The sequence below is a fragment of the Canis lupus genome, chromosome 4 (genome assembly GCF_003254725.2).
Source record: "Canis lupus dingo isolate Sandy chromosome 4, ASM325472v2, whole genome shotgun sequence".
Lineage (NCBI taxonomy): Eukaryota > Metazoa > Chordata > Mammalia > Carnivora > Canidae > Canis > Canis lupus.
The window spans coordinates 35,684,661-35,703,849 of NC_064246.1; the positions used below are offsets into that span (position 1 = coordinate 35,684,661).

General features: G+C 37.5%; 2 protein-coding genes across 16 annotated transcripts in view; one reads left to right on the plus strand and one right to left on the minus strand.

The window, feature by feature from the left end:
* DCP2 (decapping mRNA 2) overlaps positions 1-11,874 on the plus strand; it is a 49,694-nt gene extending 37,820 nt beyond the window's left edge. For all 3 annotated transcript variants that reach the window (XM_049108839.1, XM_025435394.3, XM_049108838.1), the window contains 3 exons: positions 505-615; positions 2,689-2,740; positions 4,386-11,874. In XM_049108839.1, the coding sequence (XP_048964796.1) occupies positions 505-615; positions 2,689-2,740; positions 4,386-4,549 (327 nt within the window). In that variant the 3' untranslated portion in view covers positions 4,550-11,874. The remainder of the gene's footprint in view (positions 1-504; positions 616-2,688; positions 2,741-4,385) is intronic.
* The window catches only part of MCC (MCC regulator of WNT signaling pathway), a 305,067-nt gene that overhangs the window by 3,708 nt on the left and 282,170 nt on the right, over positions 1-19,189 (minus strand). For 8 of the 13 annotated variants that reach the window (XM_025435387.3, XM_025435388.3, XM_049108833.1 and 5 more), the window contains one exon: positions 12,986-18,582. In XM_025435387.3, the coding sequence (XP_025291172.1) occupies positions 18,402-18,582 (181 nt within the window). In that variant the 3' untranslated portion in view covers positions 12,986-18,401. Of the gene's footprint in view, positions 1-103; positions 637-4,624; positions 4,686-12,985; positions 18,583-19,189 lie in introns of those variants that run through there. The other 5 variants (XR_003131183.3, XR_007410040.1, XR_007410039.1 and 2 more) reach the window with 4 other exon arrangements.

Here is a 19,189-nt window from a genome sequence, read left to right on the forward strand (position 1 = left end):
TTTCTCTCTCCTTCTCCCATTTTTTTTAACTTGTGCATTGTAAACAAAGTCTGTAAGCAGAAATGGGATAAGGCAAGATTCCTAGGGACCACTGTATTTACTGTTGTGTACCTTTAGAGGAATCTTGTTTTGTGAAGCACTGTCTTCTGTAAGAAAATACTGATATGTGGTTCCCCAATTTTTTTTTTAAGATGTTATTTATTGATGAGAGAGAGAGAGAGAGAGGCAGATACATAGGTAGAAAGAGGAGCAGGCTCCCTGTGGGGAGTCCAATTTGGGACTCGATCCCAGGACTCCAGGATCACGCCCTGAGTTGAAGACAGATCCTCAGCCACTGAGCCACTCAGGTGTTCCATGTGGTTCTCCAATATTCTAGGAAAATTTTGGGAGGGACTTTGCTAAACTCTCATTCAACCAGTTAAACATATTCTTGGCGGTATATTCTTTGGTCCTGTTAAATTATACTGTAGGCTAATATTTTATTTCTTCTCTTTGGAAAAACAGAATCAAAGTATGAGGGGAAATGGCAGAAAACAGTATCAGGACTCACCTAATCAGAAGAAAAGAACAAATGGGATCCACAGTCAGCCAGCCAAGCAGCAGAATCCCTTAATGGTAAGACTTACATCTATAAAACTAAGAAGGCAGTTTATCCGTTTTAGGAGTGGGGCAAGGGCATTGTCCAAAAAGCACATTGAATTGATATATTGATAAGATATTTATGCAGTGAAACTGTGCATTATTTGCTTACTTAAAATCTCTGGCTGCCCTGTTACAGGTTTGTCACATTGAATTACACATCTGATTTTTTGCTATTTTATGTCAGTATTTAAATATTTTTTAGTACTATGAAAACAGTGTGTAGTCAACCCTGTTTTCTAGAAAGAGCAAGTCCTTGGCTATTTTTCTTTGTTTTTCTAAATAGAGTCTGTATTGTTTTAATAAAGCTAAAGTTGGGGAGAACATCACAAGTGTATTTTTTTTTCTCTTCAAGTTGATAGAATTTATAAACAAGAGGTAAATATAAAGAGTTTTAGAGATCTGGGGACTGTAGAGATGGCAGTAGGTTTCAGACAATAACAGGCATATGAAAAAATTTGGCAGAGGTCAGTGTTCCAAAATGATAGAATAAAATAATTATTAAAAAAGGTGATAGAATTTAGAAAATTAAAGTAAAGTCAGTGCCATAGCCCTTAGACTGGGCCTGCAGACAGATAACTGTGAGCATTTTAGGACATTTACTTTCACGCTTAGTCTGTGGTCCAGAAAGTTGCAGTTCATAATTAATGGGTCTCCTTGTTTGTCTTTTCTGGAAGTCCTAGTTTTCTTTTTTTAACAATGGGTGATAATAGTAGTTTTCAAAGTTTTATCAAAAATTTTTACCTGAGTTTCTATTTGCTGTTTACTTGGGTGTATTGATTCCAAGGGCAAACACGTTTGTTTTTTTTAAAACACATGTTAAAGATCAATTTACTCTTAGATTACTTGCCTTTTAATGTTAAACTTTTTTCTTGTCAGATTGGTACAGATAAAAAGAGAGCCACTTGTATATTTTTTTTTAATTTTTATTTATTTATGATAGTCACAGAGAGAGAGAGAGAGAGAGAGAGAGGCAGAGACACAGGCAGAGGGAGAAGCAGGCTCCATGCACCGGGAGCTCGATGTGGGATTCGATCCCGGGTCTCCAGGATCGCGCCCTGGGCCAAAGGCAGGCGCTAAACCGATGCGCCACCCAGGGATCCCCCACTTGTATATTATTGAGTGTATTGACAATACTTAAAAATAACTAATTGGTACTACCTTTTAGAGAGTAGCTTGACTATATGGAAAGCCTGAAAAGTTTCTTAAATTGTTTCCCTAGAAGAAAATTTTCAAGAATGTTCATCCCACTACTCTTTTGAATAATGAAAACATGGAAACAATCTGCATATCCAAGAGTATAATTTCAAATGCTGTATCATATATGCAGTGGGCTACCGTGTAGTCATTAAAAATGATGGTGTAGATTTATATTTATTGAAAATAATATATTCATAGTATATTACATTTAAAAAGTAGTTTGGGGCGCCTGGGTGGCTCATTCATTTAAGGCATCCAACTCTTGATTTCGGCTCAGGCCATGCTCTCCAGATCGTGGGATTGAGCCCCCGTGTGATCTGGCCCCATTTTGGGCTCACACTCAGTGGGGAGTCTGCTGGAGTTTCTCTTTTCTTCCCCTCCCACTGTCCCTTCCCCTGCTCACCCATGTTTATGCCTTCTCTCTCTAAAATAAATAATACATCCTTAGGGGGAAAAAAAAAAGTAAGTTATAGAATAGTCCTATGTACCTAATAATTCCACTAAATTTTTAGTAATTGTATGAAAATTCACAGTATCTTCATAAAGAAAAAGCTAGAGAGATGCACTAAAATGTTAATAATTATCTCTGGGTTGAAAAATTTAATGAGTAATTTTTTTTTCTGGTGTTTCTATATTGTACATGTAATCAAGAACTAAAAAAAGTTTTAGGCGTAAAATAAAAAAAAATACCAGTGTAAGACTGGGATGGTGATTATATTCCTGGTTTAATTTTCTTCCTGAGAAATTTGATAACATATCTCCTCATTTATGTAGAATAACTACAGATGGTGTATTTGTGTGTGTGTGTGTGTGTGTGTGTGTGTGTTTGTGTTTGTGTTCTTTTAATAGAAATGTGAAAAAAAACTTCATCCACGAAAACTTCAGGATAATTTTGAAACAGGCAAGTCATTTTCTTTTTAAAATCTCTGGGGGATTTGATTTGGTTTTGGCCTAACCTTGATTTTAGTTGAGAGTGTAATGGATTGTGATAGATAAGCAGAAAGAGTTGCACATGTTTTGTAGAGAGTTCATATATGTGATCACACTCTCTAAATATGAAACTCGCTAAAATGAACTTAAATCATCAGGATGAAATGATCTTCCCTTTCAGTGTGCTATTTTTGCGGGTGAATGTCAAACCTGGGTGCTGTGCGTGAACATTGTAAGTTAATAGGTATTAGTGAGGGGAGTAGAACCAAATAGCATAAACATGAGGAGACCTCATTCTCACATATATGTAAGAGAAGCATTGACTTCAGAAGGGCAACATTTCTTACTTTTAGGAGGTAATGAGCAACTTTTTAAGGAGGTACTATGGATGACATCTGGAGCTTCCCTATCCTCAGTTATAAAGAGTAGGTATGTGGGCTAATTTGGAAAGTAATGGTGATGAATGTAGAAAGTTCTTTGGTAATACTGATTTAATAGACATCATTTGAAACTACAGTAGACTTTTTTATTACGTGTTGTTTTGAATTGTGTGAAATCCCTGTACAGTAGATAATGCATTTATTCACCATTTAAATGTAAGGCTTTTATATAGAAAAGTCTAAGAAATAAGAAGAATTATGATCATATTTTCTTGCAGTACTGTTTATGATTTAAGCAGGAAAAACACTATTTTAAAAGATGCTTTTATTCTATTTTGGAAAATTAAGGTTAATTATGAAGTCATGTAGTTTGGTATACATAAAGTATGTGGGAGGAGTCCCCTTAATAAGATTTTTCTGACCACGTTGGCTGATGGGGACATGATAGCCTGATAGGTTAATTAATGTAAGCTCAGAAATCAGTTATTTTACAAAATCTTTAAAAGCCATGTGTCCAGGAAGAAGGTACTAAAAGAAAGTATACTCTAACTTAATATACCCAGCTTAATTGGGCATGATATGGACATACACAATTTGTCTTATAAAAGAAATGTAAAAGAATTTTTGTCCCGGGAAACCTGATTTGAGATTTTCTTTGTGCCTAGCCTCCTGATGTCTATTCCCAATCCACTTCCCTGGTCAGGTCTCTGCTCTACCTTTAAAACAAAACAAAACAAAATCCTGATAAATTGAGAGTTTTGTTGGACCATGATTTTTAAAATTTGGATTTTTCTTTAGGTAAATATATTCCCTGGTGATTTGGCCAGCTCCATCTTTATTTTTCTAGACTTGGACTCTTTATAAATCTTAGATTACAGTTGTAATCTTTACAGTGCTTACATTTTGATCCTTGTGTTAAGTTCTGTATGATGGTAGAAAACAAAAATGAGAGGTAGACAAAAGTATGGCCATTTTTTAAAGCATGTGAATACTAAGGGTTTAAAGGCAGAGATTAAGATTTGGAATGAATGTGTGGAAATCAATAATCATAGATTAGAAAGTCAGTTAAGCCCCAATTTAGGGAAAGGAAAGTATCTTGGTGGTTCTACTTAAGTTAGATTTAGAGTGTGGTGAGGAAAAATATGTATGGTATGTGAATTCCTTTATAACAAAAGGTGAGAAGGGCAGCATTTGAGTTCCCATTAAGTTACTGAGTTTGTTTATTTATTTAAACAGATGCTGTATATGACTTGCCTTGCTCCGGTGAAGACCAGTTGCTAGAACATGCCGAGGGACAGTCTGTGGCATGTAATGGTCATTGCAAGTTCCCCTTTTCATCCAGAGCCTTTTTGAGTTTTAAGTTTGACCATAATGCTATAATGAAAATCTTGGATCTTTGATAGCAGCAGATGTATTGTGGAAGTCCCACGATCAGAGACCTGTTGCATTTGAGTAGGTGTCTCTTTGAGCCTTACCTTTCTCAGGTGTTTTAAAGAAATGCAGGGAGGCAACGATGTTTCTCAAGATAAATGTTCTCTGTGCAGAAGAGAGAGTAAAAAGAAACATGAGTTTGCACTGTAAATGCAGTTATAACCTTTTATACAGATATATCTTTTCAGTCTTTGGCTAACGAATTTAAGTTGCTTTTTATGAGAGCATTTTTTTTTTTTTTTTTTTTTTTTTTTTCTGTGTGATTGTGGTTTTTATTTTATGTTCTGGTCAAGAAAATAGTGTTTGAGTCATCATCAAGTAACCAAGATAATGGGAATGCTCCATCTATCCATGACAGTGATTGCAATAAGAGTTTCCTTATATTGACATTTTTAAAAGAAACTTAAAATTCACAAATATTAAATGAATGCAAGAGCTAAAAATGTCACAGAAGTCAAAATTGCAGGTCATCTGCTTTGGTGGCATTTTTGCACATTTCTCTGCTTCTAACCACTTAGGTTCCCTATTCCTCCTGCTGGGAGATTTGTTGAAAGGTTTTAGTTAAAGCCAGCATCTACTGTGTAATGTTCATGTTGAAAATGAACACAGCACTTCATTGAAGGACAAAATCCTCAGCCTGTAGAAGGACTGAGTTGGTTGGGTGAGAAGTGGATGCTCTGATGTGGAGTTGAGAGCCTTGTGCAGTCAGCAACTCTGTGAGACTGCTAGGGAGTGGGGAGCATGGAGCATGCAGGCAGGGACGGGGCAACTGCTTTGGTCTGGTCTTCACCATCCTGCTGCCAGCCAATGGCTTTGTTCCTGTGAAGATTCATTCTCTATTATTGATGTATAAATATGAATGGAGTACTGACATTGTTAGGCTTTACATTGCATCTCGCTGTTGATCTCTGGGAACTAATGTTGTATTAGGTTCCAGTTTGCAATAGTAGCAGAAGCTGACATGCTTTTATGAGCATGCTGAAGCCCCAGGATGATGGAGTGAGAAGGGATGGGGTGTACACTTCACCCAAGTACAAATAAAGCATTTCACTAGGAGATGATCAGAACATGAAGGTAACATACATAACTCACTTCTTGGACTGTATTTTGCTTCTTCAGGATTCTTAAATCTAGGTAAAGATGGCAGTGCCCATTTGCTCTACTTGAGGACAATCACCAGGGCTCTAAGGGGGCTTTCGTGTTCAGGCTGCTTCTGACCTCATTGAAGGTATTTCTTTTGGGGGGTGATGTGTGAGCATATGTGTGCGTGTGCATCTGCCATGTGGGTTTTAAAAATCTTTTTTTACATGTGGTATCCACAAAATATATTTCTGCTTGTAAATTTTATTGTAGAAATCTTTATTCTGTATAGATAGGCTATTTAATAGGGGTTCTATTTAACCCAGTGGGACTTTGAGAAGAAGTACTATTGTAAGGAATTCACTTGTATTTCTTTGCTTTAGCTTTTAAATGGCTTGATTTTAAAGGAAAAATTCTATTTATTAATAAGTGTCACCCTCTTGGTGCTAAGCAGGAGAATTCACGATTACAGCAGTATGTTTAAAATTAGGTTATTCATAATCCTGCATCTTTTAATGTGACAAACTTGTGAATCCTTCTGTGACCTTTTTAAAAATGCATTATCTGATTGCTTTTGGAAGCTTTTAACTGTTCTTTCCAGAAATACAGCTGCTTTGCTTGGGTCTCCGTGAGCCATATTTATAGTTGGTCCCAGCATTCCAGATTTTTATTAAATTGTTAAGGGAGTGAAAACTTAGTTTGCCTGGCAGGTAAATCATTTTCACTCGTTTACTGCCATCTGGAAACCATATAATTTTTGGTGATTTTGTGTGTGTGTGTGTGTGTGTTTTTTGAATATTTTGGTCAGTCTTTCTGGTGCCTAGAGTTGGGTTTTTCAGCTCTTAATACAAAAGCAAAAGAGATTAGAATTTAGTTACCAGAAGTATGTCCTCTAAAGGTGTTGAGCCTTTTCAAGAACCAACAAATTTTACCTTTTCAATTACAGCAGTTTAACTATGGTTAAATGTTATTGCTGTTGTGCTGCTTCATTTAACGCACTGTGGAACAAAATGAGGGTATTGTTGGAATGGGATTTTGGTAACTTGAGGCTTTTAGCTCTCTTGACAATTTGAGATAAAGACGTGAGTTAAAGTTTATGCGTGTGATGTGACTTAACTATGCAGAAAATGTATCAGTTGGATGTACCTGTTTTATGTACATCTGCTATACTTACTCCCTTGAACCTGTGTAATAGTTTCTCAGTGTTCAGGTTACCTTGAGAAAGCCCATGCTTAGCACAGAACTGGATTTCTCCTTTGAGAAATTTTAGCATGGTGTGAAGAAATTGAGTGATAAAGGAGTGTGCTGAATATGCAATAATTTACTTCTGTGTGCTGCATTTTAAGAAGCTAGATGAGAAGAGTAGTTGTGTTGGCTTCATTGTGTGTTTTATGTCTTTGAGAGAAAAATAGGTCTTTGAATCCACTTTTTAAATGTTATGTTCCAAGGTTCACTGTGAATCTTTTACTTTTTAAAAATTTGTAGGTGCTTTTATGTATAACTGTAATGATTTGTAAGATGTTAAATGAATGTTTTTGTACTTAACGATTGTTATCCAAAAGATAGGTGTATAGTTTACATGCTTTCACAAAGTTTTTGTTAAGAAATAGCAAATGAATGGTTTTCGGATTTCAACCAGTGACGACACTCTTCCTGAGATGTAAACCGAATAGAACCCTTAGCATGGGTGAAATTTGAAGAAATTTGAAAAGTTGAATTTTCATGTTAATATATAAAAGCAAATCGATGCTGTCAAGGGATTTGTGGTCACTGCTTGCTGCTTTGAGCTTTGGATATCCTTATTTTTCTATTAAATATCAATTAGTGCAGATAATGAAGATGTACAACAGAATATAGCAAAAAAAACTTTATGCTGTAAGATTGGGCTGGTACTTTGTCTTTTAAGGCTTTAGTAGTTTGCATATAATATCAAATAAAAAACGCAAATCTAAGTGAATGACATCCTTCCACATTTTAAATTTAAATTTTATTATAAAGCTCAACATATTATGTTGGTCTTTAGAAAAGTTCAGGTCCGAGTACATGTATGCATTAAAAACATTTCATTACCTAATTCCCCCACCCCCCCATCAGTTAGTTTGAACAGTGAAGAGCAAAGTCAGTATAAAAATGAGACCATTTGCCAAGTTACTTTTCTTACTATGATAATATCTCTTGGCTTTTTATTTTTGTAGTAGTACCTCCCTCTGCCTGCTCAGAGATTTTTGTTTTGATTGACATCTATTGTGTCTCTGTATTCCCCAAGCAGTGTTTTCTTTGCATATTAATCATAGTTACAAGGTCAGATTCGTTAACATTTTTATGATTGAAGAAAAATGTCACTTAGTGTCACTTAAGTGATTTTGATTCAGATTATATTCTGGCCCAAGGAAGGGCTCATGTGTATTATTGTGATTTTATATTAATGATAAAACAAGTCTTATTTTGCCCTAAGGTATCAATATATCCTATACCTTTAAGTATCTGTCTCTGGGTAAACAGGTGTTAGTAAAACAGCAGTTTTGTTAAACCTTATTTCTGACTGCTTGGTAAAGCCTAGCTACTCACTTTATATTCTGTCCTAAGACTTTAAAGTGCATTTGTATAGATGCTGAAAACTCTAAAAATGAGATTGTGATGAGCTTTCTCAGCCTCTTTTTTCTGCCTAGAGTTGTTGCTCTTGAAGTTTATATTTGTGTGTCCTAAAGATGGCAGATTGCAAATAGGCATTAAAGGCTCTGTCCCATGCTTTCAAAATAAAGTTCTGGATTTCAGTTTCATATATAGGATAGGTTATTATTATAGAACAAAAGTGTCCTGGAGGGAGGAGATAGCTATAGTTACTGGGCAGAGAGAGTATAAGGAAGAAATTTTAGAAGGCAAACCAGTTCTTGAGTGTTTGTCTGTAGTATTAGGCTAGAAACGGGATCGTCGTCTAGACCAAGCAGTGTCTAATATATATGGCCATTACCAGGCATTTTCTAGCTCTGGATAAAGGTATTGGTTTTTTTTTTTTTTTTTTTTTTTATGGTTGCCAAGCAATCCAGTAAATCTAAAGTAATTTTTCTCACTTTAAAGATTGATGTTTGGGAGTCTGGTCCTTCCTGTGCTGATAAATTTATAATTTATAATTCCAGCCACACTGAGGTGCTCTGCTTTCTTACTGGAATGTAGCTCAGAGCACAGCCAGCCATGGTCAGGTGCGTGACATAGCCACTTAATGTGGTAGCTATACATTCGTCCATCCTGAATGGTGATCCATTCCTTTCCATCTAGTTCTCGTGACAAACAGCATTTACTATTAAAACAGTAATATAAAGCTAGGGGGAAAAAATAAAGCTACCTCTCACGCATGGGAATGGACTTGAAGTGGCTGGCTTCCACCAGCTTAGTTGCTCAGACTTTAATGTACAAAGAAATGTAAATAAAAAACTATGGTAAAGTATGGATGTTTTATTTTGAGAGATTTTTATAATTGAATCTTTAATCTGAATTCCCAGATTAATGAAATCACTAGTAAAGAGATTTCATTTGTCTTGTGTCTTCTTTGGTTAGCAGAGGGAATGGTCTAGCCATGGTTGCAGCTTGAAAGCACAATCTTCAGATTGTGAAGAATCAACCATGACAAAGTGCTTGCATTTAGCTCTGTGTAGTATTGGCTAAGGGGGCTTGTGGGAAAAGGATTGGATGCAGAAATCAGTTGCCTTGATTTGTAACTTTGTCCCACATGGGACCCTCCTCTTTAGTAGACTTTAGTCCTTTATTTAGTTCAATGGAAGAATAAGGACCTAAACATCTCTATGTGCTGCTTTTTTGGTGGGAGAGCTATTGCAGGGGTTTGGATGTTGTTTTGGTTATCAGCTTCTGTCTGTTGAATGCCATTTGAAGATATGTTGTTTCTTAATTCTTTTTCTTGGTGTGACTGACCAGGAAGAGGCCATGGAATCCCCCACCCCTACCCCAACTGCCCTTTGTATCTTGTTCCTTCTGTAGAAGAATAGTTTGTGCTGCATCCTTATGGTAAATCTGCCACTGTGGGAATTTATATGCAGTGATCATATCTTGCCCTTCAGAGATGATCTCACTGACCCTTGGGCCATGGTGGAGAGGAAGGCTATGGAAACGAGTACTGTTTTGGGTCTCAGTGCATGTACTGTCAGATTGGTTTGGGAACAAAGAAAACTGTGGTTCTAGGGTGAAATGGGCAGTGTTCTGCCAGGCCTTAGTCCTGAAGAGGTCTTAGTTAACAGTCTTAGGTTGTGGACTTTCTGAAGTAGAATGTAACATTTTAATGTAATCTGCTTTTAATTCATTGAGGTTCTGAAACAATCTCTAGCTACAAATTATGGTGTGAAACATTTTGGGCACAAATCTACATTAGTCATTTCTCAAGCTTTAAGAAATTCACTACTTCTTTGTAAAGTATCTTGGCTTCTATTATTATTTGGGATATTTTGGAGTCAACTATGGATGGCAGCAAATGAAAGCAGAGGTTCTCAGTTGAATGCAGTTTAGTAACATAGTAACTGTTCCTCAGCAGTTTGGTTAGATGTTAATACTTTTTGCAGTGAATGAATAGCAGCGGACTTGCATTCTTCCTGTCCTGTGTATATAATGTGCACTGATAGAAAAGCACAAAATACCTATCTACAAGAGTTTGTGCATTTCACTACTGTCCTAGGCCACTGCTGTCTTTGTTGTTCATTTTAAGTTTGTATTTGGATGCTGTACAAGTACCTTTTAATTTCAAATTGAAGTGTCCAAAGAACTTGTCTTTAATTTTTTTTTTTTTTTTTGCTCGTATTTCACTTCAAAGTTAGGAGACAGCTAACTGACTTTACATTTTCTTACAGATGTTTCCTTTAGTAATAGGGAAGGAAAATAAAACCATGAACTATTTTGTATATATATATTTGTGTATATAACACATATTATATATATACATACACATATATATTTTCTTATGATTGTTTTTGAAGTTTATTAGCTTAATATCTTATAAAAATCAATTTAATGTGTTGACACAATTCAGATTTAAAGTTTTACCTGTTGGCTTTAATGAAAAAACAATGTTATTTCAGAATAAAATGATTAATCAAATGGAATTATAGTTCATGTATTAACAAGTGAAATCCTCTTATATAAGATTGTCTTTCATGCATTTAGTTTGGATGGGAAAGGGACTAAGAATTGATTTTTTTTTTTTATCCTGCTACTTCCAAAACAAGGGTTTGAAGTGTCTTTTACACTGCAAAGACTAGGTTAATGTTCAAGGAAGATGTGTAGTCTTAAAACGGTTTTCTTGGGGAAGGTTTTAGTCTGAAGAAGGTGAAGATATTTGTACTGTGCCATGTTAAATTTTATGTGGGACCTACAAGAGCTGGTAGAAAAAAATTGAAATGGTTTCACTAAATATGATGTTGAAAAAACTGGACTTTAGAGTAAATGTGATAACTAGATTTATAAACTCTCCAGTAATCATTTTTGTCTTATGTGAAATGATTTAACATTTAATTTTTGCCTTAATTATCACAGAATTTTAGGACTTTACCTTCTAGGGGCATTTTAATGTTTGGAAAAAGAATATAAGTAAATCATTGGAATAATTCTATCTGTGGTAGTAATGAAGTTCCTGGTGCTTGTTTTGGTTAATTGTCAAGCAGAGCACAAAAGGATCCCCACAATACCTTGGGGTTTACCTTTTTGTTCATACAAATTGATACCTCTCAGTTGAATTTATTGTGTTTCTGGATTTATTAGATTCTGGCTAAACAGTAGCTTTATCTCTTTCCCTCAGTGTTAATCAAAAGATGAGGATTGATTTTCACTTATATTGAGTGTGACTATCGTAAACTAAGAATTTCCAGTGAGTTTAAAATATTTGCGGGATTATTGTACTTCCACAGTCGACTAGTAATGCCAGCTGTACTCTCCACTGAGAAAATGAACAAAGTCCTGTGTCTTAACATTTTTTTCTGAGTTATTTTTTTCTGAAAGCTTTTTGATGTAAATAACACCAGTTTAGAAATTAAAAACCTTTTATCTTACAGAATACAATTTAAATGAATGAAGGTTTCCTTTTGTATTTTAAAACATTTTTTACAGTTGATTGTTCAAATATTGGCTTTCTGTAAAAATACTATCGTGTTAAATTTAGACTGTAGTGCAATATCAATAAATTTTGCTGCTTGGGCAGTTTTAATTACTACCATAACCCGATTTCTGCTACTGTTACTTATAAGTTCCAACTTATTCATATTTTGTCTCTCTTTGGACCAATAAAAAATGGTAGGTATGAGATAAAGGCATACTTATATGATGGGCAGAACTATTAAAAGAGTGTGCGAGGGATCCCTGGATGGCTCAGCGGTTTGGTGCCTGCCTTGGGCCCAGGGAGTGATCCTGGAGACCCGGGATTGAGTCCCATGTGGGGCTCCCTGCATGGAGCCTGCCTCTTCCTCTGCCTGTGTCTCTGCCTCTCTCTCTCTCTCTCTCTCTCTCTCTCTCTCTCTCTCTCTCTTCTGAATAAATAAAATCTTAAAAGAAAAAAAATGTGTGAAAGTGAAAATAAAGAACTGGTATGTATTCTCCACCTCAAACCCTTAATAGTTTGGTTATTGCTTTAAACCAAAATAGATTAGATACATACAATCCAAGAATTCTTATATTTTTTCTTGAACCAGGTTTTCCAGATAGAATGCTTAAAGGTCCTTGGATCATGGGAAAAAGTCTTTTCCACTAGAGACCTCCACTATATAATACATTTTATTTAAAATTTTAAGAGGGGGGCAGCCCCTGTGGCGTAGCAGTTGAGCGCCGCCTACAGCCCAGGGCGTGATCCTGGAGACCTGGGATTGAGTCCCACATCAGGCTCCCTGCATGGAGTCTGCTTCTCCCTCTGCCTGTGTCTCTGCCTCTCTCTCTCTCCTCTCTGTGTATTCTCATGAATAAATAAATAAAATCTTAAAAAAAGAAAATTTTAAGAGGGGACCAAGGTATTACACTTTGCTTTCATACTGAGAGCTGACCACATTTCAGGAAAATTGTCTTCTAATAGACATGTTGCAACGCTCCTTGCCATCTTTTTGTCGTCAGGTTGACTTTAATAAATAACTTCCCATTCATACCAAATTTTCAAAGGCAGCCAAATAGAAATTGGCGATAAACGAGGTTCTTTGACTGTTTTGACCTAATACAGTGTCTTGTAGTCCCCAGCTTTGACTAGGACTTTCAATTTAATGTGAAGTAGCACAGGTTTGACATTTATATGTTCAACTGGATTGCAGAAGGACAGCCTTATTACCATTTAATGAACACAGTTAAAGTACATGGAATTAGAAATATTTATTCAGAATATAAGAATGTAAAATATTATAAATGTCTCTGTATAAATAAATGGAGTTTTTTAAAAAACAATCCTATATCAAATAACACAAAGTAGCTATTTTACAGCGGCTAAAAACTAAAGGCATCTGGAAACATTTAAAGCATACAAGTGAAGAATCTAAAAAATTACAAGGTATAGTACAATGTTAAGGGGCAACTTTAAAATGAGACTTTCAGTACAAACAGTAGAACAATACTGACAAATGCAAACTTAGTCACATGTGCTTTAATAACTGACAGTACATTCCAGCAAGTTTTTCTAATTCAGGTGGTTTAAAAGGAGCACATTTTCAAATAATAGGAAACTTAAATCTCATGCAAAGTAAATAAGTCTTGATAATATGTCTAGAAACTGATTAGGCATAGAAAAATGAACATGTGTCATCTTTGCATTACATTCAAAGGAAAGCAGATTATTAGGGGCCCTCATTTACTTGGCAGTCCTTGACATGAGCACTCAGTGAATTCTGTGAGTTCTACAAGTAGAACACTTCCCACATGGATTTGATTTGCAGAAAGTGCAAGAATGAATGGCACAGCAAGAGCTAACTAATAGCAGGTCATTGGTGTGAACGTGGAGGAATTTTTGTTGGTGGCTTGCTTCATTCTGCTCATCAGTGGATAAGTGATTTGTAGCCACCTTGACTAAGGAAAAATCAAGCACTACTAGTCAAGGATCTAGTTATTCAATAGCAGTTGCTGTTATGGGCCAGAATGATTTCTTGTCTTGGTCACATGCAAGAGCTCACTCAGATGCAAGATGGTTGATAAAGAATTTATCTAATATAACTCAAAAAAATGCAGCCATTGGATGTGAAATGGTCTTCCTCTGTACAGGAATTGGTAAAGCAAGAATGCATGTACAGCTGCTTTTCAGCTTGTATTCTTTTCCATTTTTATATTTTAACAGCCATCTAGTGCTCAGGGATGATATGGTGGCAGCAGCCAGCATTGCAATGATAGTTCTGGTTCCAATTCTAAAAAGTCAATGTTTGGCGGCTTAAGACATGTATCTATTGTTAGAAAGTTCAAGTGTGTGAAACAGGGAACTTCAGAAGGCCACAGATTGAGCTGTCTTCAACCTGGCCAATATAAACACAAAGTTTCAATGAACCAGAATAGGATTTGGATAAACTTCAGTGAGAAATAGGTGTGCAGCAAGTAGAATCTGTATCATTTCTTGCCAAACTGGCCATTCCATGTAGATAAATAGAAAAATATTTGCTATAGGATTTATTTTGGAGTTTAAAAAAAAATGCTGTTCTACAAAGCTGTCACTTATGGCAGAAAAATAAACTTAAAAATGTTACTTATGCTCCCTTCCCTCTCAAAAAACCTTGGCAATCCTATGACTACAGCCTAATTAAATTCATTGCAGAAATTTCATTCATCAGAATTCTCTACCTTTTGGCCTCTACAAACTTTTTAAAGATTTTATTTATTTATTCATGAGAGATAGAGAGAGAGAGAGAGGCAGAGACACAGGTAGAGGGAGAAGCAGGCTCCATAGAGGGAGCCTGATGTGGGACTTGATCCTAGGACTCCAGGATCATGCCCTGGGTGGAAGGCAGGCACTAAACCGCTGAGCCACCCAGGCATCCCTCTACAAACTTTCTAACTATATGTCTTGTTATATCTAGGAATTTGGTATAGCTGTAAACTTAGCATGATCGTTTCGCTTTACATAGTTTCATGGCTGAGACATAACTCCCAGTTAGGTGTTTGTAAATGGTTTATAAGTTTTAGGGATCCTTAGGAGTTTCATATGTCATTAATCCAAAGTTTTGGGTGTTTTCAGTACTCCTGATGTCTTTCTCACTACCTAAAACATGAGCGTGATATCCAGACTCTTGAGGGTTTTAATATAATTGATAGAAGTAAAAAAAAAAAAAAAAAAAATTGCAGGATAACTTTTGTGGTCCATAAGAACACCTTTAGAAGGGAACAAGGCAGCTACAGAGATTTTTAATTCATGCCAGTGGCATAGTCCAGGCCAGATGAGGTAAAACTATGGGGTGTTTTTTTTTTTTTTCCCCTCTCTCTCCATTTAAAATAATGTGATCAATATGTAGGTAAGGGACTGGGAGATTTTCACATAGTTTCAAGTTCTTAGGATGAGGCCATAGTAAGGACTTTACTACTTTAACAGTTTTCAAAAAGAAATTGCATAGGCTCTAATTTGGACTGCCTTTCTGGAGTAGTCAAGGCTCTAATTTAAAGTTCTCTGAGATCCCTGTTAAAGTATTGCTGCAGGCTCAGAGGAAGAGTTAGCAACAAGTGCAAGCATCTCAAAGGAGAATTAGGCAATTATGTTTAACTGGTACTTAATTTTTTATTAACTTAACATTCCAGTTTCAGGCAGCATGGATATTAACTTCAGAAAGCTGACATGCTTGCAAATAAGAGTGAATCTGTAACAGTTAATTACCTGCATTGGCAATGATGAAATAAATATCTAGTGTACCTCTGGGGCTAGAGCAAGAGAGGGAGGAGGGGCATGATAAGTCTCAACTGTCTGATCACTTAAGATACTGAATCATAAATAACTTCTGCTCTAAGTCTCAAAGAGGGATCTTACCACCTGCAAGTCCATAGCAGTTTGCAGCTGGTGCAGGTGGTGTTTAGCAGAACATCAGATGCACTGGTAGGCCCACACACTGATGCCACTTCAGCCACAGGCGGAAGTCTCTCTTGCTTATGATTTTTTCCTTAATTTAGCAGTGGGACATAGATTCCAAGGGAACTGTAAAATGGATCCTTTCTTCCCATGCTTGTTTCTCTAAGAGCCAAAGATGGAGCAGAGAAGGTAAATTCCTAAAAGGGGTAACCATTGAGGGAAGTAGAAACAAAAACATGGAAGTTTGAAGACTTAACCTCAGACAAATTAAATCCATACACTGTCTACCTATGATGGAGAGGTTAATATAAACTTCTATTTAGAAAGAAAAACTCAGCTTAAAAAGTATTCGAGTACCTGCAATTATTTATTTAATCAATGTGGCTTTACTGGGCCCCGCAAGTAGCATAAACAAATGCCTGTTGGTTCAGCTTCAACAAGGATCTTGTCTTAGGGAGTATTTGAAAAATACAAGGAGTAGCTATTTAATTGCTTTTTAAAATTCCACACGTTTATAAAAGTAACATTCTTTCTGGGGAAATGTTTTTACCCAATCACCACATATTTAAAAGTATTACATTGAAGTATAAATTCGAAAGGAGGCCAGGTAGGGTCAGTCATATTGGGGCTTATAATGGAGGAGCTGAGACCTCCTGGGTCTGGAAGAGTTAGTTACATGACCCTAAAAGGAGGAGTTCTCTTTTAACTTGGACCAAGAATGGTAGATGGAAGTCAGCAGGCAGGATTGTATCCTTGTGTCAGCCACACTTTACAGTGTTCGTGAAAAGGAAAGCTATCTGTTTCGATGCCTGTTCAGTCACAAAAGGGAAAGCCACGAATGTTCCCCACCTTGGACAGAGCGCTATCTCCCCTTGGCAAACTGGAAAAATGGGGAAAACCAACATTTTGTCTTCTGAACCTTTTTTTTTTTGCACATAACTTTTTCAGCCACATTTTCCTTATGACAAAATGAAATTTTATCTGAAGTATATAAAAATTGATTTAAAGAAATCAAAAGAACTTTGACTAAATGGTAGATTCATAACAGAAACAGGAGCCTGGGGGCACTTTCACAGTGATCAAAGCAGCCAAAAGCTGGTCCTTTCAGACTGGTAAGATTTTTTTGGTTTTGGGTGATTTTTTTTTTTTTTTTTTTGGTAAGATGGACAGCCTACTGCTGGCCTAAGAAAGAAGGGTGGTTGCTTTTGGGATAGAATTGCTCAAACTGCTCTGCCCTCCTAGGTGGTGGCTGGAGTGGCCTTCACTATAGCAAAGAAGGCTGGTAAACTTGTATCAGGTTGTCTGAAATCAGATCTTCAGCTCATGGACATTGGGACTCTAATGTGGTGACCTGGTCATAAACAAAACTGTCATTTCTGGCATTGGGATATAATTCTCAGGGGACCTTGGGTAGCTCTTCAACTCAGAATGAAAGGCAAGTGGTCCTTTAAAATGTATCCATGTAGGGTAACTACAGAAGAATTGAAAGATGAGGTGGACTAATGAATTTAAGATGGAGAAAGAATTTCAGGAAAAAGAATTCAGGTACTTTGGTCCTGGCCCAGCCCTGTCAGCAGTTTGCTTGAAATTTAATCTGTTCAAGTACCGTATACTAACCACCACTTCAGGGTGGGGGATGGATAAAAGGAGGCCTCAACAACCATTCCTTCACCCCGTGCCCTTTTGGAAGTAAAGTTCAGTAGCAGTCTTTAAATAAGTAGGATCACCTGCAAAACACTTGGTGTCCTGTGTCTTGCCCTTAGAGAAAGAGAGGCAGGTCCAGAGCTACATGAGTACTCATGTGGATGAATTTTGATTCCTGCAGAATAGCAATTATGTGGTGCCCTGAGGTGGGCAAAAGTACTAACAATGCTCCTCTGCTCTTGAGGAAAGATAGTCCTATTAATATAGATGGTGGAACTAAAATTCTATCTCAGCTCTAAGTCTTGGCTTTAATAAGGCTACACTGGGAGGGAAAATCCGACAGTCAAAAGAAAGTGTCCTTCCCAGCCCTACCTCCACAGTGAGAGGTGAAAGAAGTGCTCATTCTCCCAAACAGAATCGTTCAGCCATAGCCCTGGGGTTGCCTGACGTGTAACTTTAAATGTATCTGGGACTGTAACCCCTATGTACCATCCCCCTGTAATCTCCTCGGAGCACGTCTGAGTGACAGCCTGTCTCTCAGAGCTGGTACGTGGGTCTTGAAAGCCAAATCCTGGTTGCACAGTAAACAAATCAGCAGTTCCAGAGGCCAAAGACACCTTCTCCCACTCCCACATGTGTGTCTGTGTTTATCCCTGAAGAAAGAAAGAAAGGAGAAACTGGGGATGTGAAAGACCAGATCACTACCAAAAGAGAAGAGAAGAAAGGACCATCTTATAAAACAAATGCCAAGGGTACCACTGATGCACAACCTTCAGAACGGGTAGGAGAGTGACTGCCAGTGCTAAAAGCAAAAGCAAGGCCTACTGAGCATGGCACACAGAGCAGGTATTTACACACTGTCCATGGTCCCAGAAGGGGAGGCACAAGATCCTCTGGGGAGAGTACATGGTATCACCAGGCCACTCATCGCCAGAGCTGAGTCCATGGTACTCTGTTATGCAGGTGCTGACCTACCTGCTAGCCTTCCCTTTTGTCACTCTCCCACCAGGTGCTCTGTCTCCCAGGGCCCTTCTCTCCCCGGTGACCTGCTAGAGTTTGGCTTCCACAGGCAGAGCTTTGTGCCCAACTGCCAATTAAAGTGAAGTCTCATTGGTGTGTGGCCTTGAGTTCTCCTCCTCCAGCAGAGCTATTCTTTGCTTGAGCATCCTCACTTGGGTCTCGTGTCTCTCCACCATGGCCATCATCTGAGACTCCAACTTCTTCAGTTTGTTTTGATGCTTCTTCTTTGCTTTTTCATAGGCAGCCACCAGGTTGCTGTGGGGTGGGGGTGGGGGGGAGAGTGGAGAGAAGGAAGAGTCATCTGACTAGTGTTGAGACACTCGCTGTTCTGTCTGCTGGGTAACCAGATCCAGAGAGGTCACTCGGCCTCTAAAGTAAGAATCTGAAACCGAGTATTCCACACTGGTGGCCATTCACCTGCTGGTTTAACTACAGTTAGTTTCCATGCTAGAGGCTAGTCCCTCATTAGGAAGGGTGTTAACCAACAACTCAGACTAGCCACATCCCAAACGGGATAAAGGCAGCTGAATTCCAGAATTCTGTTATTTAAATAGAAATAATGAGTCTGTTGTTCATGGGTCAAGTGTAAGTTAGCAGGTATGTTCCTTAAGCCCTGCAGTCTAAGTGACCGCACCTAGGAGGAGTGCGGAGAGACTCTGATGCCTTCTCTTTACACTTTGGGCTGATGGGATTCAGAGCATAGGGCCATAAACTACGGTGCTCACCAAACACAGAATACAAAGTGTCTGCACTGTCTTCCCAAGAGCCTGGCGGTAAGAGAGCAGGAGGTAAGTCCAAGGCTGGGTAAGTCCTAAACCTATTCTGGTCCAAACTAGCACCCCCGTCCCTTCCATGTAGTCAG